At 29.0% G+C, this 26,823-nt stretch overlaps 3 protein-coding genes across 5 annotated transcripts; 1 reads left to right on the forward strand and 2 right to left on the reverse strand.

Annotated features, from left to right (window-relative positions):
- Window positions 1-11,625: 11,625 nt before the first annotated feature.
- Window positions 11,626-16,523, reverse strand: LOC139092537 (pleckstrin homology-like domain family B member 3). Of its 2 annotated transcripts, XM_070642959.1 has the most exons (5): window positions 16,361-16,523; window positions 15,999-16,135; window positions 14,362-15,886; window positions 13,087-13,928; window positions 11,626-12,990 (listed from the first exon to the last, which is right to left on the reverse strand). In XM_070642959.1, exons 2-5 carry the CDS (start codon window positions 16,117-16,119, stop codon window positions 12,659-12,661), a joined length of 2,820 nt encoding a protein of 939 aa, XP_070499060.1. In that variant the 5' UTR covers window positions 16,120-16,135; window positions 16,361-16,523; the 3' UTR covers window positions 11,626-12,658. The 2 variants fall into 2 exon arrangements, with proteins under 2 accessions (XP_070499060.1, XP_070499061.1); XM_070642960.1 differs by lacking the exon at window positions 16,361-16,523 and having other exon boundaries at window positions 15,999-16,233.
- Window positions 16,524-16,649: 126 nt separating this feature from the next.
- Window positions 16,650-18,595, forward strand: LOC139092539 (DGAT1/2-independent enzyme synthesizing storage lipids-like). The gene is made up of 6 exons (XM_070642964.1): window positions 16,650-16,844; window positions 17,153-17,297; window positions 17,397-17,459; window positions 17,519-17,735; window positions 17,921-18,011; window positions 18,075-18,595. Exons 1-6 carry the CDS (start codon window positions 16,796-16,798, stop codon window positions 18,527-18,529), a joined length of 1,020 nt encoding a protein of 339 aa, XP_070499065.1. The 5' UTR covers window positions 16,650-16,795; the 3' UTR covers window positions 18,530-18,595.
- LOC139092538 (zinc finger protein 423 homolog) lies at window positions 18,577-24,890 on the reverse strand. 2 transcript variants are annotated; one of them, XM_070642962.1, is made up of 11 exons: window positions 24,711-24,890; window positions 23,834-24,036; window positions 22,851-22,927; window positions 22,715-22,780; window positions 22,603-22,647; window positions 22,412-22,531; window positions 21,104-22,255; window positions 19,992-20,627; window positions 19,841-19,932; window positions 19,579-19,783; window positions 18,577-19,358 (listed from the first exon to the last, which is right to left on the reverse strand). In XM_070642962.1, the coding sequence occupies exons 1-11, from the start codon at window positions 24,775-24,777 to the stop codon at window positions 18,836-18,838; spliced, it is 3,186 nt and encodes a 1,061-aa protein (XP_070499063.1). In that variant the 5' UTR covers window positions 24,778-24,890; the 3' UTR covers window positions 18,577-18,835. The 2 variants fall into 2 exon arrangements, with proteins under 2 accessions (XP_070499063.1, XP_070499064.1); XM_070642963.1 differs by lacking the exon at window positions 24,711-24,890 and adding an exon at window positions 24,433-24,698 and having other exon boundaries at window positions 18,578-19,358.
- Between the last annotated feature and the right edge of the window lie 1,933 nt (window positions 24,891-26,823).

The following is a 26,823-nucleotide window of genomic DNA, read 5'->3' on the forward strand; positions in this document are numbered from 1 at the left end:
ATATTTAATTTCTTCTGGATCAATGAAATATGTACTGTAATTTGGATTAAAAATAGCTGTATAAAATGTCTCATCTTCATCAATTTGTAATAATGTTTTAAAACTTTTTTATCCTTTTTAAAAAATTCAATAAGAAACTTGAAAATTTCTTTATAATTTGTATCCAATAAATTGATAAGGAAGTGACGAAATTTTGTTTTTAAAAGTTTTGAAATTTGAGGATTAAAATAATTATTTTGTTGGATTTTTCGATTGTGATTGAAGATATGCCATCATAAAATCAGTAATAATTCTTTGATCATATCCATATTCATTTATAATCAGATAAAAATATTCAAGACGAATTTCAGCTTCTTCAGCGCTAATTAAGTCAACTGCATGATATATATTGTCAATAAAATATTGTGCAATAAAGAATTCAACAAATGTTTTATGAGCAAATTCAAATTCTGTCTCATTATTAATAAATAAAATCCCCATCCTTGAAATCTCTTCAAATGGAAGTTCACGTGGAATTTGCTTCTGCATTATATTTAATTTATTCATTTTAAATAATGTTGTACTATAATACACTAAAAATGTCTCAAATCGCATCGCATATTTCTGATAAATTTCAATTATATTAAATTTGGATGATGATAATAAGGTTGCAACTGTTGGATTCGCAAAATTTGTATTTTCTAACCAAATATGAACTTTTTTACGAACAAATTGATTATAAATTTGATATAAATTTTCTGATTCAAATAAATCTTTATCATCATATACTTCAGCTATTAATTTAAGCATTAATGGAGTATTAAAGTCACGAATGAATTTCTCTTGTCGTGCTTTTGATTCCAAATTCTTAATAATCCTTTGAACTCCTTCAATATTATTTGAAATTTCATTAATTTCACAAATATTTTGTGATTGAAAATATTTAATTAGAAATTCTTTTTGTGCATCTTTTCCTAATGGAACTAATTGATATGTTTGTACTTTAAATACATTTCTAAGTTGTTTTGAATGCAATGGACGTGTACAAATAAACTGAATATTTTTAGAATTGTCATGAATAAATTTTAATACATTTAAAATAAATGAATTATATGTTGGAGAAATCTCATCAAATCCATTCCATAATAGAATTACATTACCAGAATTAAATGCTTCAATAAAAACTTTCCTTTCAAATTCATTTTTTTGAATTTAAATTCAAAATATTTTCCAATAAATTTTCAACATTTTCAATTGTTTCATTTGAAATTTTATAAAACTTTGTATGCTCTTTAAGATCAATATATGATACCCATCGTAATGGATATTTATTTTTAAAAATTATTGAAAATTGTTCAAATGTTATTGTCTTCCCCGCTCCAGCTTCAGATGATAAAATAAATATTTTAGTATTTGTTTCATTTATATCCTTAATAATATCATCATTATATCTATATAAAAATCTATATTGATCTGAATTTAAATCATAAATCTCACGTCGTGGATCAAATTCAAGATTTCCTTCAATATCATCAATTATTTTGATATATTTACTAAATGGTTCTTAAAAAATCTTTCACAAATTCTTCAAACTTACATTTGTAAGATTTTGATTTTGATAATGACTAAAAAGCTGTTTTGCATCTTCAAAAATTAATTTTCTTTCAATATAAAAACTTGTTTCATTTTTTAACATTTTTCCAATTTCTAAATTTAATCCATCCAAAACATTAACAATTTGTTCTGATGTTAAAGCATCAAATGCATTTGGACTCAAATCATTTAAATCTTTAATCTTTATCGTTTCATTTTGATAAATTAAATTTGAATTTAAACATTTCTCTTTCAGACTTTTTGTAAGATTCTTCCATGAGTGATTAATGTAGTCATTTAAGTATATCAAATGTATTTCATTTAGATTTAATACTTTTTGTTTAATACATCCGCAATATTTTGTGAATTTAAATTCTCATATACTATAGAATTTTCATGAAATAGTTCACAAAATTTAACTTGTTCGCCTTTATATAGAACAAAACTATTTTTTAACTTTATTTGATCATCAGCAGATAGTTTTGAAAATTTATAATGTGGTTTGTATAGGACTAGTCCAAGAATAAAAGTTCCAACGATTGATAAAATTGTCAATATTACTAAATTCCTTATTATTTTGTTTTTCTTTTTAATCACATTCTTTTCTCGATTTTCTATACGTGGAAGTGCTTTCATTTCTGGAACGACCATTTGTTCATAATTGTTGAAAAGCTCAGAAAAATTATTCAAACAATTTTGAAATTTGTGTCAGGTTGCTTGTGATATAAAGCAATTAAATGTGGAACACGAACAAGCTCCGCATGATGCATCTCATCAGGATAGCATCTATAAACTAAACGAATAATTTTCTCTTTTTCTATTATCCCCGACAAATTTTGTTTATTCTTTCAAATTCATCTTTGCAGTTTGATCTTTTGAATAATACGGACGTGCTTTGTTACCAAAGCATATAGGATTCGTGCACAATGACAAAGCTCATGTGCCAAAAATTCCTAAAGTTTCATTTTTAGTGCGGTTTTTTATTTGTTAAATTTTTGGCTCCAATATAAATCCTTCCAGAGTCATAAAACAGACCAGTTGTATGAGGGTCAGCTGTTGGATCTAGAACTTGAACAGAATCACGATTGAAGTCAAAAATAATTCTAAAATTCTTTGATGCAGCAACAATCATAAGAATTATTTTAATAAGTTCATAACTATTAAGTATTTTGAAAGCATCTTGTATAAGCTTCCGCTTTTCCTTTTCATCCGAAAATACATCGTGAGCAATTAGTGAATTTGCCATCAGAATATTCAAATGTTTTTCAGGAAGATCTTTTAAATATTGATAGTGAAGTTCGCGGAGCGTTTCACGATGATTTTCAGAACAATTTTTCAATAATTGCATCTATATCTTCATGTGGACCAAAATGAACTTCATGAGCAAGTAAAAAGCTCGTATATATCCATTTGCTGACTTTGTAGTGCAATAGTAACACTGATACATTTGATAAATTATAAAAATAACGCAAATGAGGATTTTCCGTTACTATTTGTAAGATATTGCCCTTGTTTTTGGACAAAACGTAATAATGTAATTCAAGACAAATGTTTAAAAATTCGTTTACATCATTTGAACAATCATCAAATTGATTGATATTGGAAATGTCAAATTTGAGTTAAGCAAAAATAACAGCACTTCAAAATGATGATTCTTGTATGCTAAAAATTGTGCATTAATACCATTAGTTGATAATTCTGTACTAATTCCCTAACTTGAATAGGTTTTTACAATCATAATATTTCCCTTTTCAGCAGCAATTAGCATTAAATTGTAGTCACGATGATCTGCCAAAAAATGCAATGCAATCAATTTTGTATCTTCATCAACTGTAGTTTCGTTGCCAAGGCCTGGGAAGAGACTCAAATTAGGACGTGTTATATACCCCAGTAGACAAAAGTTAATTTGCTGCGAATCTGTAGCTAGTCGTAAATTTTCTGTACTCTTAGGAATCTAAAACTTACCTAAATATCCTTTTTTTAAGGAATTTGATAAAAATTCTACGATAAAATTATAAAACACTTCAGTGTCTTCATATGATGTATTTTTATAAGATTGAAAGGTAAGGAAGTGCTCAATTTCCTTCGATTTCCAATGAATTGATGAATTTTTATCAATTTTGGACACAAACACTACTAATATCGAATTAGCTTTAAAATTTTGACACGATTCGTTAAGCTCATCCGAAATCGACGAATAATTCAAATCTTCAAAATCTTCATCTATTCTTATTGTTATATGCAGAATTATTTCTGGCTCCAGGTTTAATTTGTTAGAATCAAATGATTTGAGAAATTTTAAAGCATTTTGGAAGTTTTCACAATTTTCAATGTTAATTATTTTGATACTTTCATCAATAGCTTGATTTTCAAATGTCACTAAATATTCGCTTGGATCAGTATCTCTATTGAAAGATACAGTTGGTAAGTGGTTGATATCTTTGAGGAAAAGAGACATTTTAATTATTAAAGAGGTTAGGTAATTAAAATGGCAGTAAAATTCTGTAATACGGAAGACTAAAATATACATTGTATTAATACTGTAATGATCCATCATGCCAGAAATTCGAATCTGAAATACTGATCTAATACAATGCATATATTGTCATCCCGTATTACAGAATTCATTCAAAAAGAGTTGAATTTTTTTCCTAATTGTCTGTCAGAATTTTAAAAATACCTGAACCTATGTTTGAATGTCTTGACTTATTTGGTGTCGAGTCGCTAAAAATTCTTCTAAAATTTGTCCACATATTTTCACTTTTACCAAAACTTAAACTTTACAACATATACAATTTTTAAACTTTAACAACTTATCTCGTTGACGACTCTTATTGTAATGAGATGACTTTCTCCTTGTAAAATATGTTTCAAAAAAGTTGTGCAATCTCATAAAGAGTAAAAAAAAACTTTTAAAAGTACACGCTTTTATTTATCACTAAAATGTGAACTAAATAGAAGAAAATAATTGTTTTCTGGATACAAAAATCAAAAGCAAGATCCAGTAACATTCAAACACATTATATGAAGACCCAGACACATTATGTCCATAATATCAAGATCCAGTTTGCATCCAGATGCTATTATGTCCATAATAGTAAGATCCAGACATTTTTGTGACTTCAAAATGCTTAAATATTGTATTGTCATCAAGAATACACATGCAGAGAAAATTAGGCTTAAGTTATTGGCAACAAAAGTGGCCGAAAAATCGATTGCAAGATTTGACCCATAAAAATAGAGTGAGTTGAATAAAGCGTATATTAAATTATTAAAAAAAAAGTTAAAAGTCGTAAAAAGTGAATAAAATATACTAGAATTTAAGCCCGTTAGTATTTAAGGACAAAATTTTAGGTTAACACTTGTAAGATTACATGACAGAGAACGACTATCTAGAAATGCCTTTAATTCTAAATCATGTATTAATATAATAAAATACAAAAATGAGTAAACGAGCTAGAAATACTCCTTTATCTGGATCAATTGTCATTTCATTAAAAATTTCTGTCAATTGTATTATGTTTATGATTGCATCATGTTAGCATTTTGATTCAATTTTGAATAGTCTTACTTTAACTGATGTTTCAAGATACAATACGAAGATTGGAATTCGCTTCCAACTTTTCGCTATGGTGAAATTGACAACTTTTTGAAAATCGAGAATTTCAATATTGAAAATTATTTTTATTTTTGTTTATGTAATCAATTATCACATTCCTAGACTTATGTAATCATACCTGTGGTATTGTTATCACTGTATAAGATAAAAGTGAAATTTTGGAAAGTGGGTTAATTAACTTCAAGCTAAGTTAAAATACTGATCCCTAACAGACAATGAGCATACTAACTAAGTGTGCAATCAATCAATATAATAGAGCTAGCTTAATTTTGGGAGCAAAGTTTCAAAACAATTGAATAATTGAATGATACTAGACCTAACAAGCAATGATCATGATCAATGCTTGTATGCTTGTTGTTAAAGACATATGGGGATATTTAAATTATCATATTTTTATCGCATTTTCCAAGATATATAGTTGCACTGATACAGTTTTTCTCGACCATACGGAACTTCGTATGCTAATGTAAACAATAAAAGTTGTAAAAAATTGTAAAATTGATCACAAGATATTTTTGGACACATTTTTGTATAACAACAACTACATTCATGTCATTTTCCTTCATATGTAATAACCGCTTTGATTGGCTGACTTGTGAATTTCTGGAGAATTGTCAAAAACAATATTTGAATTGAAATCTCTGTACACCTCTTTTGACTAATTCGCAGATATAATAGAAAAATCAGCATTTAAAAATTTACCTCTCATTCTCAATTCTCTCATTTCTTTTAACTGAGAGAATTAATTCTAAATCAATGTTTTTTATTTCCAAATATTCAGAAGTATTTAAGAGTTCAAACAAATCACAAGAAGATAAGAAGTTCATTTTAAAAATAAATTAATTTTATTATTTAAACTACCTAGTTATTATTTGAAAAAGGACCTTTTGATTGATTACATTAAAAATGAGTCAATTTCGTGACATCCTTAATTTCTCAAGAAGTAATAATATAAAATCTGAACGCTTGAAGGAATTTCAAGCATGTAAGTATTTAGGTAAAAGCATAATTTTTGACACATAAAAATATTAAAGTTGACGCAATTTTGGACAAGTAGGCGAATACAAAATTACCATTTTTCCCAATTTTGAGAATTTTTTAAAAATCGGCCAAAAATTATTATATTTTTTTTACCTTATAATTCTGCTTTTAAAAATGAACAGCAAACAATTAGATTTTATCATTTTTAAGCTCATAACTTGTTTTTTTTTTCTTGAGTGTCACTGGTTTGTTAAGATTAATCCCTGAATTAATTCAAGATACATAACATGACATTTACTAACTGTCTGCAAATGAATTTTCATTTGAAATAAAGAACTTGTTTTATGTTCATATTCGACTTTTCAAAAAACTAACAAATGTTTGCTACGATGAAAAAACATTTTTCGAAAAATTAAACAAATTAAACGGTTTTTGTTATAACGTTCATTTGAGATTTGAATATAATTTATTGTGCATAGTTGAATACCCCTTTTCATTAAAAATGTCAGTGTGTTTTAGAACCTCGTGCAATAAACATCGGTATTATAAATCATTGTTTGCTCTTGAGAGGCTCTTGTGGCAAGGTATTTTTATTTATTGTACAATTCTTATTGCTTAAACTGAGAACACTAAGAGAATAGTCAAGATAATTTACATTGGTATAAAACTGACCATGAACTTTTGATCAAAAAACGAAACATGCCGATAGTCATAGATGTAAATAAGTTTTCAAAGGTTCGTAATAAGTGAACAATCCCTAACTTAAGTCAAACAGAACGTTTTTTAACACAATAAAGAATGATTGATTAATTAATCAAAATTCTACGAGAGACTTATTCTCTCTGAAATTATTTAACTTCGACTGTTTTCAAGGTTGCATATATTTCAAGAGCACGACTAATCTTTCTTAAAAAATTTTTCTTATTTTGCAGCAATTAGCTCAATTCCATCAACAAGTCCACCGATTCGTGGACAAAACAGTTTGGAAAATGTTAAAGAGTCGAGTCATTTTCATTGCGAAAATATTGAGGAAGCGATTCAAATTTACAATGATATGAATTCAAATGAATTACAAGACTTTTTATTTATAAAATTCCTTATAAATCAAAGTTTTGACAACATGAGCACTACACATCTTATATCGCTTAATGATAAATTTAGAGAGGAATCGGTTGTTCTTGTATTTACATTTGAGGATAATGGAAAGTTTTTAATATGCTGGAAACCAATAAATGAAGCAAATTATCTAGTTTTTGAGTCACCAGATGGAATTGCTGATCATAATACTTGTGAATTCATAACTCAATTTGTGATTTATTCAATGCAAAATGGACATAATGGTTCGTGTTCTTAAACATTAGTTTTGACAATATATTTAATAATTTTCTATTTTTAAGGTCTCAGAACAACATTTTCAATAGAAAACAAAGTTAATCGAGTATTTTTGGATGACTTTAGTGACAAGAATGGTCACAATTTACTTACAATAGCAGCAGATAATAACAGATTAGAAGTTATGCAAATTTTACTTAATTCAGGTATGAAACATGACAAAGCACCAATGGAGTCATTTTCAATTATTGACGGCAGCGAAAATCTTGATCAAAAATTTATTAAAAAGATACTAAAAATTGTCGGTGCAACAATTGCTTTAATTTCCATACTGCTTCTGTTAATATTTCTTGGATTATTTTTATCTAAACCAAATTATAAGTTTGATAAACTAAGTATTCAAAACCAATTGAAAGTACGAAATGCATTTATAAAGTTTAAAAATACTACAGTTAAAATTTCTGATCTTATCTCGGGTGACTCTGAATTCTTTAACAAGTTATCATCAGGGAACATTCAGCATATTTTAAATGATGGAAATCTTGATTTTGATGATTCAAAATTACATTTTCTTCATAATTATATAAATCATTCGTGGAAGAATCTTACAAAAAGTTTGAAGGATAAATGTTTAAATTCAAATTTAACTTATCAAAATGAAACGATAAAGTGCAAAGATTTAAATGAATTGAGTCCAAATGCATTTGATGCTTTAACATCAGAACAAATTGTTAATGTTTTGGATGGAGTAAATTTAGAAATTGGAAAAATGTTAAAAAATGAAACAAGTTTTTATATCGAAAGAAAATTAATTTTTGAAGATGCAAAACAGCTTTTTAGTCATTATCAAAATCAAAATCTTACAAATGTGAATTTTGAAGAATTTTTGAAAGATTTTTAAAAGAATCATTTAGTAAATATATCAAAATAATTGATGATATTGAAGGAAATCTTGAATTTGATCCACGACGTGAAATATATGATTTAAATTCAGATCAATATAAATTTTTATATAAATATAATGATGATGTTATTAAGGATATCAATGAAACAAATACTAAAATATTTATTTTATCATCTGAAGCTGGTGCTGGAAAGACAATAACATTTGAACAATTTTCAATAATTTTTAAAAATAAATATCCATTACGATGGGTATCATATATTGATCTTAAAGAGCATACAAAGTTTTATAAAATTTCAAATGAATCAATTGAAAATGTTGAAAATTTATTGGAAAATATTTTGAATTTAAATTCAAAAAATGAATTTGAAAGGAAAGTTTTTATTGAAGCATTTAATTCTGGGAATGTAATTCTATTATGGAATGGATTTGATGAGATTTCTCCAACATATAATTCATTTATTTTAAATGTATTAAAATTTATTCATGATAATACAAAAAATATTCAATTTATTTGTACACGTCCATTGCATTCAAAACAACTTAGAAATGTATTTAAAGTACAAACATATCAATTAGTTCCATTAGGAAAAGATGCACAAAAAGAATTTCTAATTAAATATTTTCAATCACAAAATATTTGTGAAATTAATGAAATTTCAAATAATATTGAAGGAGTTCAAAGGATTATTAAAAATTTGGAATCAAAAGCACGACAAGAGAAATTCATTCGTGACTTTAATACTCCATTAATGCTTAAATTAATAGCTGAAGTATATGATGATAAAGATTTATTTGAATCAGAAAATTTATATCAAATTTATAATCAATTTGTTCGTAAAAAAGTTCATATTTGGTTAGAAAATACAAATTTTGCGAATCCAACAGTTGCAACCTTATTATCATCATCCAAATTTAATATAATTGAAATTTATCAAAAATATGCGATGCGATTTGAGACATTTTTAGTGTATTATAGTACAACATTATTTAAAATGAATAAATTAAATATAATGCAGAAGCAAATTCCACGTGAACTTCCATTTGAAGAGATTTCAAGGATGGGAATTTTATTTATTAATAATGAGACAGAATTTGAATTTGCTCATAAAACATTTGCTGAATTCTTTATTGCACAATATTTTATTGACAATATATATCATGCAGTTGACTTAATTAGTGCTGAAGAAGCTGAAATTCGTCTTGAATATTTTTATCTTATTATAAATGAATATGGATATGATCAAAGAATTATTACTGATTTCATGATGGCATATCTTCAATCACAATCGAAAATACAACAAAATAATTATTTTAATCCTCAAATTTCAAAACTTTTAAAAACAAAATTTCGTCACTTTCTTATCAACTTATTGGATACAAATTATAAAGAAATTTTCAAGTTTCTGATTGAATTTTTTAAAAAAGATAAAAAAGTTTTAAAAACATTATTACAAATTGATGAAGATGAGACATTTTATACAGCTATTTTTAATCCAAATTACAGTACATATTTCATTGATCCAGAAGAAATTAAAAATTTAGTTAAAGATTTATTAACACCTGATGAATATTTAAGATTTATTGAGGGAAAGAATCAAAAAGGAAAGATTTTATTTGGAATGTTTTATTATGAAATGTTTAATAGTTCAAAAGTTCATGACAATTTAAGCATTCAAATATTCAATGAGACTAATTTGTGGACATTTTATGATAAAATTTATCAAAATTTGACACAATTGGAACAAAAGAATTTATTCTTTGCTGCAACAAGTCCAGAAATTTATAAAGTTCATCAATTTTCAAATGTTTCAAATTATCAGAAATTATGGTTGGATATTGAGAAACTATTTGTAAAAGATGAAATTCCTGAAGTTATTGGAAATGCAATTTTAAGATTTTTAGAAGTTGACCTGGAAGGAGTAACTCCAGAAGTCTTTTTACCATTTTTGTTAAGTAAAAGTGATGAAATTTTAACAAATTCTGAAATTTTTAATATGTTCCTATCGAAAAATATTCTCAATATGGCTACATGGAATGCAACAGATTTTCAAATGTTTTGGAATTTTCTTGAAAATCGTACAAATGAAATTGAAAAGAAGCAACTTTTATTAAATGAAGGAAAATGCTTTGCTGGTTATTATTATGCAACTGATGAGAAAAATAGATTCTCGGAATGGTATCATACTTACTTCTATTATGATCACACACCATGTACAATATTCCATGCAGTTCTTAAAGAAAATAATAATGATTTAATTCAATTTATTGAACAAATTTATTCAAAACATTTGAAAAAGAGGAAATTCAAGGAATTTTCATGAAATCAAGTGACTTCTTACTATATGCAATGGGCGGTGCTGATATAAAATTTGCTGCTAATTTCACAATTTATTTAAATGATTTATTCAGCAATGAACGACTTAAATTAAATGAAATTTTCACAAAAAATATTGATCCTACAAACTTATCTATTTTTGAATATCTCAACAATTATAGTCAACTCAAAGGACTTCGTTGGGATCTTTATGAAGAGATTAGAATTTTTAAGGATTTATTTGAAAAACTAAAATTAAATGAATTTTAAATTTTGTTTTAATGTCTAAATAAATTAACTTTAATTAGTGAAACTCAATGATTTTGAATTTCAAATGGCGATGGCTGTTTTAAGTTTGAGAGTCTCATTTTCAGTCTTAATTTGCACACAAAATGCTTCGAAGGACGTAGGAGGCGGAGACCACCATATGGACTGCCGACTCCTAATGGCTCCCAAATTTTGCCAAAATACAATAGAATACTTTTAAGAAAATGACAAATTTGTTCATTTAATTTTGAAAAATCAGAATGGAAATTAAATGGACAAAAGTTGTAGATTGATATCAATTTGACAGACACAATTGCATCACACAAGTTAAAAATTCTGGAACAGACTGAAATGCCGCCTACTAAGCAAAAAATTTCATTTAATGGAACATTCTTGAAAGACAATTTTACTGTGGCTTATTATAATATTTCAACTAATTCATCAGTTAATCTACAAGTTAAGGAACGCGGAGGAAGAAAAAAATAATTTCCAACTCTGTTTCTCTCAATTTTTTGATGAGAGTGAGAGGATAAGTCTGAAAACATTCGAGATAATGATGAATGAAAGAAGATATACGCGGGATAGTAAATGTATAATCAAAACAAACAATAAATAAAATAAGAGAAGCGTGTCTTCGTCTTTTATCTAAAATTTTATTCATCTGTTTATGATCGATATAGTTGTAAAAAAATTGTTTATTTTTTTGTTTCTTTTTAGACGCACCCAATAGTCAAAAACATAGAGAAAGGCAAGGGAACCATATGTTGAAAATGCATGTAAATAAAGGTCAATTTGATCAAGTTTTAATGTAAAATGAATTTTATAAAGGAAATAAGGAAGTTAGTCAAGATATGTGACCAATGATGTATCAAAGGAAGTGGGATTTTAAGGAGAAATCCTAAAACCAAATTTAAGTACATTTTTGTGAAAATACGTTTTGACCGTTATTTTTCAAATATCTTTTGTCGTTAAATTTCAAATAATTTTAAGTCGTTATTCTTTAAATAGTTTTTGACCGTTAATTTTTAACTTCTTTAAATCAGTCTTTCAGTTCTTGATTTTCACTATTAATGCACTTGTAGCGGTCAAGAATAACCATAATATTAACTCCCAGATACTCATCTTGACAAACTTTGTCATTTCCTATATATAGCCTTTTAATTAACCAATTATTGATCAATGTAAGCTTTATATCCACTTAATTTAATTCACATTGTCCCCTCTTGAAATAGAGTTATAAAAAAATAATTAAGACATAAAATAAAGACAAAAATGCAATTTTGAAGAAGCAACACATAAAAAAAAACCAAAAGGAAAGAGAAAAAATAAAATTAATTAAACTTATGAAATCGAGGCTGAAGTTGATAAAAGAATCCAATTTCCATTCATTTAAAGTTGATTTTTTTGGCACACTTTTGCATTTATTCATCATAATGACATTGAAATACTGATAAAGTACGATTATTTTGAGATTAGTCACTAAGTAGTTACTGTTTCGTTTAATCAGTTTTTTGTTCACCATGAAAATTATTTAAGCATTCATCCTTGTCAAATGTCAAATTCAAGCATCAGCCTCTCATAAAATTATAAATAACATTAATTAAAAACATAAGAATTAAATTAAAAAGTAGAATATCGTCGTGTCTTATTAATTATGAATGGTTAACTATTTCTCATATTCGAATATTTTTCCTTGGGCGCCTGTGATAATAACATCAATCCATATTGAGCAGGCTTGTGTGGATGGTGCTTGCAATGTAAATGTTCGAGTTTTGGTCTTTACAATAAATGTACGTTTCAAGGCGATTGAATGATCAAAATAGACGTCACTAATGGCATTAAAATATGCGCCTCCTCGTGGCTTCTTTTCGCCTTTATCGCTGTAATAAACAAACATTTGCTTCTGTCGATCGAACACAAACCATCGTGTATTGGCTCTTAAATTCGAAAATAATGGCTTTGAACCGACTTTGTTTAAATATCCGCGGCAACTCGTCGCTAAAATTAGCACAACAAAAACAAAAAAACAATGAATGAAATATGAGTAAGAAGAAGTCGCGTTTCATGTCTTTCCGCGCTTGACAAATTACTTACCATCAATTATAACATGAGGACATAATTGAATTTGATGACCCGCTGTCTCGATATGATTTCTAAGATTAAAATCGAGTCGAAAATTTGGCAAGAATTGTGTAAGAGGTCGTTTCTGTTTGGGCAATGTTCGTAACTGTACAGCATTACGTGATGTTGATGACGATGATGATGTTGATGGTCGTTGTCTATAATCGTCATTTTTGACATTTCCATTCATAATTGGTACAATAACTTTTTTCTGGCTATTATTATTGTCATTAACATAATTAATAGATGATAATGAGTGATACTTTGGCATCATGAGAGGTGAATTGTTATTATCAGATTCCGTGACTCGCTTCGGTGTAGCGCTTACGACTTGTTTTCTTTCAGGCGAGGAATTTGTAGAAAATTTTGAATTTCTAGGTAAACTTTCCGTCGTCATGTTAAAGTCAAAAAATGATACTTCTATTTTACTCCGATTAAAGAACATGTTTTCATTAAAGCTTTTTGACATTATGTCTGATGATGTTGTGTTTGTTGCCACTATACTATTATTAAATGATTTATCATCATCAAAGGCACTGTTTGTGTTGTTATTTGATATTTGTGTATCATTTGACTCAGTCGCTGATGATATTTTCATTGACAATATTTTGTCTATATTCTTGAGCTTCTCGCGTTCATTTTCTAATTTCTGTTTGAGATTAAATAGTTTCGTCTCCAAAGTTTTTTGATCATTTTGTGTTGAACTTTCGTTGTCGAGACTTGTTTGTTCAAGTTGATGGATGTAGTTCTTCTTGTCTTCTATTTGCTTTGTGAACATATTTATATTCTCTTTATATTCTTCCATCAATGAAGCCCTAGAATTGAAAGACATAGAAAAGGCGTGAGAAACTATCGAAAATGATTGAAAGTGCGTTAATCGATGATGAGTCAATGTTCAATAAATAGTAATTCACATTCTGTGACTCAATTTATGTATTATTTTATTCCAAATTAATTAATGTATCAATGAGCTATAGTTCAAATGAATCGTCAATTTAAATTTCTTGTGAAAAATAACGACTCCCAATAATTTAAATGTCAAAACCCTACAAATTTCATTCAAAACTGTTATACAGTTCTAATGAATATTTTGTTTAAAATTCGTTATACTTCACAAGAGAAGTTTTCAGATCCAGTAACACTTCCGAGCAATAAAACCATAATAAGCACTCAGACAAAGCAGAAACAATGAACAATTGCTATTAAAAACTTCGCGACACGATGAAATAAGTAAAAGATAATATTTACCAATCTGTTTCCTCTTCCAAATAATGAAATTCCAAGTCTTCGTAAGTCTTTATGTCTGATTCCAAGCTTTCTTGCAGCTCATCTAGTCGACTTTCTGTGTGAATTGAGACTTCCTTTTGTTCTTCCAACATTTTGATCTCTGCTTCTTTATCTTTAATGATGTTTTTGAGCTTTATCTGTTGAATTTCTTGCTGTTTCTGTCGCTTCAATCGAGTAACTTCCAATTGTTTCATTTTTGCCTTAATTACCTGCAATTTCTCGTTTAATAAAGCCAAGTTTGTTTTCTCGTTAGACATTTCAGCCAAAACTAGTGACTTTTCAACGTCAGACTCGAGAAATGTCTCACTCTCTTGAAATTGGATATCCGATATCAATATTTTAAGTTCTCGTATTTTTGCTAAAATCTCGTTTTTTTCACCATTCAAATTACTCGAGTGTAAATTATTGTCAGCGATGTCGCCTCGCACGTCGATATGATTCAAATTCTCACAATGCTGTATATTGTAAATATCCATTCTAAATTTTTCTTCAAAGCTCCTTATCAACTTTTCATAGTCTTTTTCATTACTTGAGCTATTCTTATCATATTCGTAACTTTTATCATTGTTATCAGTTGGTGATAAGCTCTTCGTCGAAGAATTGCTTGTCGGCGACGATACGAACGTTTTGATTCGCGTTCGAGGACTTTGTGGTTTCTTATAAATTTCAATATCGTCAGTTGCTCGCGAGTCGTTGTCATAAAACTCAAAATGATTTTGTGCGTGATCTTTTGTATGAAAATTCTTTGGCAGTGAACCATTTGTTTTAATTCGATTCTGATGTGTGATATTAATTTTTTCGGAACTTGTTTGCAATATATTATTCCGGCTTGACTGGTTAACAGCATCACTGCTGCTACAACCATTATTATTGCTATTATTATATTCGACAAACATTTTTAGCACATCTTCTAGTTGTTGCATTTCATCAATATTATTGGCCGTGCCGTTTGACAGATTTGAGCAATTTTCAATACTTTTCGACGTGACGGGAAAAACTTGAAGATTACTAATTTTAGGATATGAATCATTGCCCTTCATTTTCAAATTTTTCATTTTATCTGTGATTTTTACGTTATTATTGAGCGTTTTATCGGAACTGTTTGAGAATTCCGTAAAATTTACACAATTCGTATTGAGATTCTTCTTTAAAACCTCATAATTATCACTAATTGTTTTTTTGTTATGCTCCATAGCATTACTTTTCAATATTGCTGCCTTGGCAGGAAAATTAAATCGTAACAAAACTGATTCACCAAGTCTTATGACGTCTCCTTGTTGAAGGACATATTCATCGTTACTAATTAGCAAGCTACCCTCAACATAAACTTTCGCATTTTCAAATGGTGTAATTGTAACGTCTCCTAAATTCTCGTCACTCTCGCCATCTGCCACTTCTTTTCGTGAACAACGACAATGTACGTCTAATATGCCAGCACCTTTCAATACTATATCGCAACTATCGCCCGCTCCAATAGTCAGATTACCTAGAATTATAATTTTTTTGAGTATATATGAAATTTGCATAAATTAGAATATATTAGGTAGATAGACTGATCTTAATGCTATTGTTTTTATTTATTTTTTAGTAAGCCTCACCTAATGGAATCTCAAAAAGTGTAACTTCCGTCGACAGTCTTGAATTTCCCAACGATATTAGATGCGCTGTATTTGATTTAATGCATATGCCATTTTGATTTTTGTTGCTCGTTGATCCCATTATTACTATTCATCATCTAATGTGGAATAAATGCACATAAATTATGTGTAGCAAACGCCAGAACATCAAATAAATTAGTCAAACATCTTCTCTTCTTTAATAAATAATAAATTCTCTCCGTATATGCCGCCCACAATTATACACAATATATTATAATATTTATTTGTGGCAGCACAACTTTTGAATGTTGGGAGATGACAATCTAATTCACAAAAAGTTGTGTGATGCAAATGTTTCTTACCCAATTTTTTATGCACTTAGAATGTCCACATATATATCCCAACTATCTCATTTCATAATATTTAACTTAGTCTCAATGATTTTCACTTAATTAGGAACAAAAATGTTAGTTATACTATAAAATATCACTAAAGATTATTCTTAGTCTTTTTTGTAAATTACTCAAAATGAAAATAAACTTAGAACACCTGAATTGTTACTTCAAAGCATTATAAATGTTTTTAACAATTTTAACGGTTTTTAAAAATTCAAAATTGCAATAATTTATGCAAAACTGTTCAAATGTTTTTTATCAGTATTTTGTTTTAGTTTTTAAAGGCATCGAAAACAATTAATTTATTAAGGATCCAGTCCATAAATTTAGTTAATTTAAGTGAGAAAAAGTCAAAGACACACTCGAAAGTATTTGTAAATTGTAATGTATATGTAGTAATAGATGGATAGTGAATATAATGCAAATTCTTCATATTACCTCAGTTTTCTGAGTAAGTACACAACAAAGAATTGTTTTGCGAAAACATTCGGACGGAATTATAGTGCCAAAATATCAAGTGATTAATTTAATTAGAATATAATTCATATTGGGAATTAGTGAGAACGATCATGATTTATGACATGTACTTTAATTAATTCATTTCGTAACTGAATCTATCGGATACAAGGTTTTGATGTAAAAAACTTGAAAAACTACCTTTTTAATCAAGCTACGGCTACGGCTGCTTTTATTATTTAACATCCAACTGACGAAAAAACAAATCTTTTATTATTATTTTTTCGATTGTCTCAAATTTAGGCAGATACGTTGATGACGTTAATTTTACACTATGGCTCCACCGGACAGTCGTGTATCCACTCATGGTGACATTTTTACTTCCATTCGTGTTTGTCTTCTTGATATACTTCTCAAGCATTTCTCTCTATATTTTTAAATTTCACAGGTATACAAACTTTTTTTATTATTTATACAGTCTCTGCTGTCCTCATATAATTAGCTCGATATGACTCATTGCCCTTAATTATAATTATTATTTTTTCAGTTGGCTTCTGCTCAAAGAGATTAAAGCGGACGATGTAAAATTTTGGAAAGTCGCGATAAAATTGTATGTATTATCTATGCCTTATCAATTTGTGACTAATATCACATTTTTTGTGTCTTCAGTATCGCGGCTGTTTGGGACGCTCATGCAACGCTTTATCATGGTTATGAAATATGTGGATTAGAGCACTTACCGAAAGATTCAAATGGTTTATTAATCTATTATCATGGAGCTATACCGATTGATATGTATTACTTTGTGGCAAAAATATACTTAAAGTATGATCGACTTATTTCTACTGTAGGAGATAGATTTCTATTTAAACTACCGGGGTGGAAGGTGAGATGACAATGTCGTTTATTTCCTCGAGCTATAAAGGCAGTCGTTCATTCGTGAAGTCTATTCTTGACATTGTTATAGTCACAAATAGCTGTTGATTTCATCGGCTGTTGAACATCATTAATAAACGGCCTTTAAAGCTATTAATAAGCACTCAAAACTAATTTCTAATTTTATTCGACCAGATAATAGCACAGGCGCTGAAGGTTTCTCCTGGCACAGTCAAGTCTTGTACAGAGACTTTAAACGATGGGAATTTACTTGCTATATCGCCAGGTAATTAAATCGGATAATTAAATTTATACAGTCTAACTAATTTACATACAATATATTGTCTAGGTGGCGTTTATGAAGCGCAATTTGGGAATCACTACTACGAACTATTATGGCAACAGCGTCTAGGCTTTGCCAAAGTAGCTCTTGAGAGTAAAGCTCCGATCATTCCAATGTTTACTGAGAATTTGAGGGAAGCATTTCGAAATATTGGACTTGGACGACGATTCTTTATTAAATTATATAATTTGACACGTATACCTTTTCGGCCAATTTATGGCGTTCCATTCGTTAAATTACGTACTCACTTGGGCCCACCAATCTATATTGAAGAAGGAGATACACCCAAAAAAATACAAGAAAAGACAGCTGCTGCAATAGAGAAATTGATTGTCGAAAATCAAAGAATTCCTGGATCTATTGTCGGTGGCATTTTAGACAGATTTTTTGAGAAACGTAAGATTGATATAGTCGTTAACTCCGCAAGACAAAAGAAATTTATGAATAATAAAGATTTATAAACAATTTAACATTAAAATGGTACTGAATTGAACAATTTTTTGTTGTTTATTGTTACCATAATGGAATTTATTAATTGTTTTATTTATTTTTCACTAACATCCTAAGATTATAACAAGTTATTATGTTTCAGTGCAACTTCTACTTACTTGATCCAATATCTAAATAGTTTATTACTTTCAAGTTGAAGCAGTGAATGAAAAAAAGCATTAAGTGAGCTTTGAAAGCTTCTTTTTTTGTCTATGAATGAATGAAAAATTGCATTTTAAATATTTTTAAGCTTACTATGATATAAAAAAATGGAAATTTTAATTTTCGGGAACTTTTTCAATCTCTATGTAATCGTCTTCCTCCTCATCCTTGATCTCCTTCATAATTATTGGCTCTTCTTGACTTTCTTGCTTTATTGTTGTCTTTGCTTGACTTTCTACAATTTCATGTTCCTTCATATGATGAAGTAACTCTGATGAATATAAAAATCTAGCATTACATTTTGTGCAGGCTTCCTTAAAATCTGCTGGCGTTAATTTATGCTCTCTTATGTGCTCTTTTAATCCATTGATTGTTGAAAATATCGCATTACAGACAACACAAGTTATTGACTCATTGTCAAATGCATGCTCAATTAAATGGTCTTGGAACTTATCACCGTCGATATTTTGTTTGCATAAATTGCATAACTGTAGCTGATTTTTGGACAGCGAGAAGTTATGCTTCATCATACACGAATTGCAGATTTTCTTTAAATTTGTGTTTTCTAGTGCGGATAGACAAAGAGCACAAGTTTTGTCTTCATTTGTGGCTGTTGAGCTAACTGTGTTGGTATGGAATCTGTGGATAATTAGAGGAATTGGATAATTTGTATGAAATCAGGAATTTAGAATTTTTAACGGATTTTTAAAATTTGAATTTTTGTGAATTTGTACGGTTTTGTAGCATTTTTGAAAAATTTGTACAGTTTTACGAGGGAAAATAATTACGTTTTAGAGAATTCAAATTTATATCAAACGTTAAATTTTTTTAAATTATCGTCTCTAAGTGAGTAACATACTTAGCATGAAGATTAATCTCAAAATCAGAAGTCAATAGCTGATGACAGCAGATGCAATGTACTGGAAGTTCTAAGGTATTCTTGTTCTTTTGATTGTGACTTTGAATATGATGCTTAAACTCGCCGATATCCTTAATTGACTCTGAACAATGGAAGCACTTTCCTGATATGACTTTACAATGCTGTAACTTATGCTCTGCTAATACTGTTATTAAAGAGACATGATGTAGGATATGAAATTACAGAAAAAAGATGAACATACCTGCGGGACTTGGTAAGATTTCATCACAAATTGAGCACTTATGTTTAGCGGCGATGTTATGCTGAATTTTCATGTGATTCTCGAGTTCAGTTCTGTTGGAATTGTCATTATTAACTCAAAATTTATATTAATTAAAGGATGTCAATCTCACCTAGATTTAAAATCTTCCCGTGCCTCACAATAAGCACATTTCAAACTCACACCAGTTTTAGTATTAAGATGAATGATATGACTAGATTTTTCCGTTGGTAGTTCCAGTTGAGGTTCACTTTTGTCCTTAAATGTTGAGTTCTTATTGTTATTCTTATCATTTGTGGTAACGCTGGAATTTGTTGAATTTTGAATTTTATAGGAAGAAGCTTGAGCTTCAGAATTGACATTTTTGGAGACTGAGTCATTTGCCAGACTATATAAATGCTTAACTCTCATTCCTTGCGGTTGGTTCTGTTCATCGATATTTGTCTGTACTCTACTAAGACTATCATGTAATGAATTTAAGTTAATACTTTTTGGATATTGATTATGTAAGGAATTTAATGGAAAAATTGTTGGATTAAGTTTATGTAGAAAATTTGCGTCGGGAAGCTTTGGATCATGATTCATTAGGAATTTCTCTCGATAACTATCAATTAATGATGCATGATAGTTCTGTAGACTCAGTGCATTTGCTTCCTTTTCTAAATTGAAGGTTGCGGGATTTGTTGGAGGCTCATTAACGGAATGATGAGTTTGGAGATGTCGATCAAGTAAAAATTCGACGTGGAATGATTCGGAACATGCTGGGCACCTAGATGGATTAAAGAATGGTTTTGTTAGTTTAATTGAATTTTTAAAGTATTATAACCGTTGAAAAATATTTTGAAAAAGGTTAAAAATTTGTTTACAAAGATTTAGAACAATGACTAAATTGTGATTTTTGTAGATTTGTAGCCTTTTGGCAGCTTATTTTTTATTACAAAATTGATCTTCATTCAACTCATGACTTGAATTCTGTCACAAATCTAATTTAAAGATGCAAAAGCAGCCAAAAAGTACAAAAATCATGATTTTTTTATCAAAATATTTCGTGTACTAAAGATGTGAGTTCTACAGTTGCTCAAAGTTTTTTCAAAAATTTATCTTAACGGTTTTTATAATTTTTTAATAAGGAATTCTGGATGTTACAAAAAAGTCTAAATTCAGTCTTTCAAGTTCCTTTCTGGAACTTAGTCCTAATGTAACATCCAAAAGACCATAAGAACTAGTAAGTAACAAAATCCTCACCTAAACTGCTTAACATGCGTTGACAGAAAATGGAAATGCATTTCAAGTTCCGACGAGCATGTGACACGACAAAAGATACATTTTATTAAGTCAACAGCTGAATGCTTAGTCTGAATATGATTTTTAAAGTCTCTTTCGTTCCGAAAGACATCGTGACATGCAGAGCACCTTTTATCCGAGTGTCGTGTCGCAAAATGTAATTTTAGTGATATTATGGACTCAAGATTTTCATTGCACAGCGTACACTTAAAGCGAACGTGATTCTCAAGCAAATGATTCTGCAAGTCTTCATTTTTCGTAAACGTATCGTCACATTCTTGACACAAAAACTCTGTATAATGTTGCTCAACATGCTGATCATATTCAAAACGATTATCAAACACAACATCTCGACATTGCTGACATACAAATTTCTTCTGTGAGTGCTGATAGAATGCATTGCTTAATTCAAAATGCTCACTATTTCGACTTCCATAATTCTCTTCAAGATGATTCTTTAGATGTAGCCGAAAAAGTTCAAAACTTGGTAAAGAAGCATTACATTGATTGCATAAAAAGACATCCGGTGTACCAGGTGCTGTACGGCTACTATTGTTATTTGTTATCTGTGCATCGAAATGCTTTGGAATTGAATAATTTTCCATTTTAATCTTTTTGGAAATCCTCTGACTTAAATCGGTTGGTTGTTCGTCGCTGTATCTATGTGCCAATTTTTTATGACTAATATTTCCTTCATTCGTATGCTGTGCATTAATATTATTATTATTATTGGAAGATTCATTTAATTTAGGACTTAAAAATTCATCATTTGTTCCTTGCATTCTATCTTCATGAACTAAATTAATGTGCTTAATGAGCTTTTCCGACGATGTAAATTTCATTAAACAATATTCACATGATATATATTGAGCAGACGACGACAATTCATGTTCACTTCTATTCTTTCTTTCCTTCATAAATCTATGATTGTGCATGATATTTATGTGATGTGTTAGCTGCTCAAGTGACACAAAATTTGTCTTTGTGCAGTAAAAGCATCGAATTTGACTCTTCATCTCGCATTGTCCATCGGATTTTACTGATTTTGGTGAGACCATCTCTAACCTTTTCTTATCGGTCATTGAAGTCGTAGATGACTCGGATGACTTCATGCTGTGAATGGGAGAAATTTGCAGTGATTTTTTGTGTTAATTGTGATTTTTGGGGGCGTATCTTGATATGATTATGCAGATGTCTAGATCCTTAACTGGATTCTGATGGGATCTTGAAGATCCAGTTGTGAATATTATCAGTAAAACCATTATTTACCTATAATTATAAGGAGACTCGTTCCTTTCGCGAAGTTCATTCTGTTTCTTGTGGTTTTGCATGTGTGACGTCAGAGCAGCAGCTGTATTGTATCCACGGTTGCAGAAATTGCATTGGAATCTACATTTTAATGGATTAAGCAATAATATTACTTTAAATAAAAGTCTATGCTTTAAATTGAATGAACTTACGCTTTCTTGCTGTCATGGGTCTTCATGTGAATCTTCAGGTGATCACTAGAGGATAGAATGTTCAAAATTAAATCAAAACATCCAGGAATTATCCAAATTATCCATCACATACCTCCTCGAAAACGCAGAATCACAGAACAGACATTTATACCTCCTATCTCCAGTATGAAGCTTCAAACTATTTTTTCAAAAAAGAATTGGCATTAATAAATTTATTCCTTAACAAATAAAATCTAAGATAAACTCACTGTCGATCCCGGGATCTCTTATGCTTAAATAATCGAAGACATACAGGGCATTTAAATGGCATATAATCTTCATGACTCTGTCAGTACATGTGAAATAGAAATAAAAATTCCCTCAATTACTTATTGTGCTCAACGAACTAAGCATATATGGATATATAAATATTATAATAATCATCAAAAAGGCTCGCGCGTTGACATGACTTTTAATAATTTATGACATACACTTAGTATGCTGTTTGCACTTGCAGTTGTTTTGCTTTTCTTTATTATCTAAACGATGCTTAATGCAATCATCTTAGTGGTTAAAATAAGTAAGAAAGACATCGTGTTTGAGTGGTGGATTTGTGTGGTAAGATTTACTGGAATTCAGTTTTTTGAAATTTAACGGATTTTGGAAATTTGAAAACGAATGCTTTTGTATGGTTTTGAGAATTTTAAGTAAAAATAGTGATTTTCTAAGGATTTGCTGTGTATTTCTCTTGTCAAAGCTTGAATTGAAACACAAATATGTGATTATGATTGAGGAATGCAGAGGAAGTGATTCCATTAATTAATTTCATGATCTTATCTCAAATTTGAGAATCCCACAAATGTTTTCAACTGTGATAAAACAATACAACAGCAAAATTTCTCATTTCTTTAAATATCCAGCATACAGTCACGTCAAAGTGCAACCATTGCCAAAAACTGTCGTGCATCAACATACGAGACGACATGAATTTAGATAGGTCCGTAAAAGGTAAAATTTTTCTTTTATTCCCTCTTTTTCTTGAACATTTTCGTGAATTTTTATTTAGAAGATAAATGTATGTTGGACATAAGTTGATTTCTGTTTTCATAAACCGTGCGTCATAATAATAAAATGTCATATCATAATGAAAAATATAAGAGTAATATTTTATAGATGTTGGCCGTGTGAACATGAATGCATTTATGAGATGTTCTTAGTGGATTAAATCATTAGTGGACATACAGTCACTCACCTGTTCATGCTTCTTCAGATATCCCAACCGTGGAAAGGATTTCTCACAAAATTGACATTTGTAACTTGATGCTCCTTTAAATTTAGTCTTATCCTTTTTCTCTTTCTTAATCGGATCATCAACATCAATTCCATTCGTTTCCATTTCTGATGTGCTATTATGTGATGATGGGAAGCTGATTGATGAATGTGATGAATAGAGTTCTGTTAAAAAATGACATTTTATGCTACTTTAGATCATCATATATATTAATTTAGTCAGCATATAGCATTAAATTGAATTATATCAACAAAATCAATTTTCAACTCCTTTACATCTGACTTGAAGACATTCATGCACTGTATCTAAATTATTATAAATTATATCATCCTTAATGCCAATGTTCCTTGTTATCCACTTCATAAATTCTCATCATTTTCATGAAAATCCTTTTTACGCAGATTTTTTCTTTATGGAATGATGCATTGTTGTACATCAATCACAATTTAGGTATGGAATCTATTGTAGACGGGGATGAATATTTTTTTTCTCGGTGCAATTAATGTTGAAGGAGTTATGCTACTTTGAGAAAAATTATGAAATATTTGATTTTAACTCACGACGATGAGCAATGAGTGTCAATTAAGTGGCTCTCATGATATCTTACACTTTTATGATTATCATCACTAAATGAACTTAATTAAAGCTTCCTATTTCAATTTTTCTTTATCATAAAAAATTTCGTCGCCTTAAAAATAACTTTACGACGTTTTGATGTTCATTATCATAATTAATTAATTAATTAATTTAAATTTTAACGGTTTTTGGAAATTTGAAAAAATTATCACTCAAAACTAATAAAATTTAAATTTGAAATTTCCGTTAAATTTAGCACTACCTTTGAATAAATTTTTTGATGAATTTTTTTCACAAATTTTGTCCAATTGATAAATAATAAAAGCCATAAAATAATTCAACACAACATATTGCTTCACTATACAATTATTTAACTAATAACATGAAAATTGAAATAATCTTTCCGACACCTCAATCTCCCCAAATGCCTAAAAATGCGACCGAACTCTTTAGGGAGTAGAATAAAACTCGATTAAAATTTGTTCTTTTTCGCTTCACTACTGAAAGAAAAGAAGGCACACAAGAGCGGGATCGTATTTTCTTCGGGTATATTTTCATTGTATTTACGAATTATGTGCTCCAATAGAAGTAAACGAACAGAGTGAATCGTGTGAGAGAAAATGTTGGTTCATTTCAACTGTGCACCAATCATTAAATTTTTTGCCACTTTTCTATTTTTTTTTTTTTTTGTTGTGATTTTTATTGCTATAGATTCTTTAATTGAGCTGCATTTTGGGTATGCTGAGGATTTGATTTGCTGGGATCTGTATCTAAATTTGAGATATTTTAGGCTTGATAATAACAAAAATTTGGAATTTTAATTTTGAAGGAATTTTTAACTTTTAAAAACTTTGTACTAAAAATAACGAACTTAAATTATTTGAAAATTAAAGAATTTTTTGAATTTGAAATCTAAATTCGAAAAATCGTACTAAAGGTTAACGAACATTCGAATTTGAAAGTAAAAGAACTTGTACTAAGATGTAACGATCTTTTGACATTTAAAAATTAACTATTTTTTGAAATTTAAAAATTAACGACTTTTCTGAATTTGAACAATCTGTGCTAAAGAATAACGAGCATTTTCAGTTTAAAAATTAACAAAATTTTAGAACTTGAGAATAACGAACATTTTAAACTTGAATATTAACGACTTTTCAAGGTTTGAATTTTAACGACTTTTAAAAATTCAAATTTTATGCTCAAATTTCGTTGCCAAAGTAAGCATAGATTATTCCCACATTACCATAAATCTGTATGCTTCTTTATTTCAATAGTTTCTTCTCTTCTTTTACTTCTTTCTTGTGCTGTGCTGCATTTGTTCACCAAAGGCGGGGACATAAAAAGCAGCAAATAACATTAGGCGGGAGCTGAATTGAACAACAAAAAAAAAGAGTGTGAAATCCGGTGAGAGGGAAAAAAGGCATGCTGAGAGCAAAAAAAAAAATCTAGTCGAGTACAGGGTGCGCAGTAAATTTATTTCATCACTAATTGACCAATTAATGCACAAAATGCTGAGGGTTTATTGTACTTCCTATCCCCAAATAAATGTAGGAATGGAAAAAGGTAATCAGAGCTGATAGTGTGATGTGATGAGTTGAGATCATGAATAATAAATAGAATTGAAAAAAAGATCCTTTCCATGTGTCAAGTCACAACAGTAACAAAAATTGTTAATGGATGGAGGAGAGTCGAAAAGTTTTTGGGAAAATTGAAACCAAAAATCCACTGTTATAAATTATTAATACTTTAAAATTTTTGCATAGATCTCTTCCGTACGAATGAATGTTTTAAAAAAAGTAACAGAATGATAGACAGGTTTACGGGGGACATTGAAATGGGATTATGTAACTAAGTGCCTTTTTGAAAAATGTCCAAAACTTTACAACTGTAATGATATATCCAAGGGTGAGAAATGTCATTAGAAAATTACACACAGGCACACCGTCCTCTATTCGGAGGATCAAGACGAAGTCAAATTCCCAAATCTATAAACCGTAAGGAGCCTTGAGTCTGTTACGATTTATAAGCGTGTATTTTCTTCAATTAGATTAAAAAAATTTGGAGGAGTGAGAGACAGCATGCGAAATAAATGATGAGGTTGGCATATCGCACGCATGAGGAAACGTTAAATTGACAATTTGAATTTAACGACTTTTTCAATTTTGAAAAGAAAATAACTGCTATAAAAATTCGAATTTTTAAATTCCGTTGAATTTTATAGCAAATTCAAATTTAGTTTCTAACTAATTTTTAAAATTTCGAAAAACAGATTTCAAATTTTAGAATTCCGTTAAATTTAGTAAAACACTTAAAATAACATTGTTAAATGTTTTCAATAAATCTAGTCAATTATCCTTCTTCTGCTATGACTA

This window comes from Chironomus tepperi, unplaced genomic scaffold, assembly GCF_022539635.2.
Source record: "Chironomus tepperi strain 1889 unplaced genomic scaffold, CSIRO-AGI_Ctep_v1 contig_307, whole genome shotgun sequence".
In the NCBI taxonomy this organism is placed as follows: Eukaryota; Metazoa; Arthropoda; class Insecta; order Diptera; family Chironomidae; genus Chironomus; species Chironomus tepperi.

What these genes read in the sequence shown, in the direction of transcription:
- LOC139092537 (XM_070642959.1), bottom strand. Translation starts at nt 16,119, where the DNA reads ATGGGATCAACGAGCAACAAAAATCAAAATGGCATATGCATTAAATCA. An exon ending in ACTTTTTGAGATTCCATTAG is followed by an intron (nt 15,887 to 15,998) that starts GTGAGGCTTACT and finishes TTATAATTCTAG; the next exon opens with GTAATCTGACTATTGGAGCG. An exon ending in TTGGAAGAGGAAACAGATTG is followed by an intron (nt 13,929 to 14,361) that starts GTAAATATTATC and finishes TTTCAATTCTAG; the next exon opens with GGCTTCATTGATGGAAGAAT.
- LOC139092539 (XM_070642964.1), top strand. Translation starts at nt 16,796, where the DNA reads ATGGATAGTGAATATAATGCAAATTCTTCATATTACCTCAGTTTTCTG. An exon ending in ATATTACCTCAGTTTTCTGA is followed by an intron (nt 16,845 to 17,152) that starts GTAAGTACACAA and finishes TCTCAAATTTAG; the next exon opens with GCAGATACGTTGATGACGTT. An exon ending in TTAAACTACCGGGGTGGAAG is followed by an intron (nt 17,736 to 17,920) that starts GTGAGATGACAA and finishes TTATTCGACCAG; the next exon opens with ATAATAGCACAGGCGCTGAA.
- LOC139092538 (XM_070642962.1), bottom strand. Translation starts at nt 24,777, where the DNA reads ATGGCTTTTATTATTTATCAATTGGACAAAATTTGTGAAAAAAATTCA. An exon ending in CGGGAAGATTTTAAATCTAG is followed by an intron (nt 19,933 to 19,991) that starts GTGAGATTGACA and finishes CAATTCCAACAG; the next exon opens with AACTGAACTCGAGAATCACA. An exon ending in AATCTTACCAAGTCCCGCAG is followed by an intron (nt 19,784 to 19,840) that starts GTATGTTCATCT and finishes CTTTAATAACAG; the next exon opens with TATTAGCAGAGCATAAGTTA.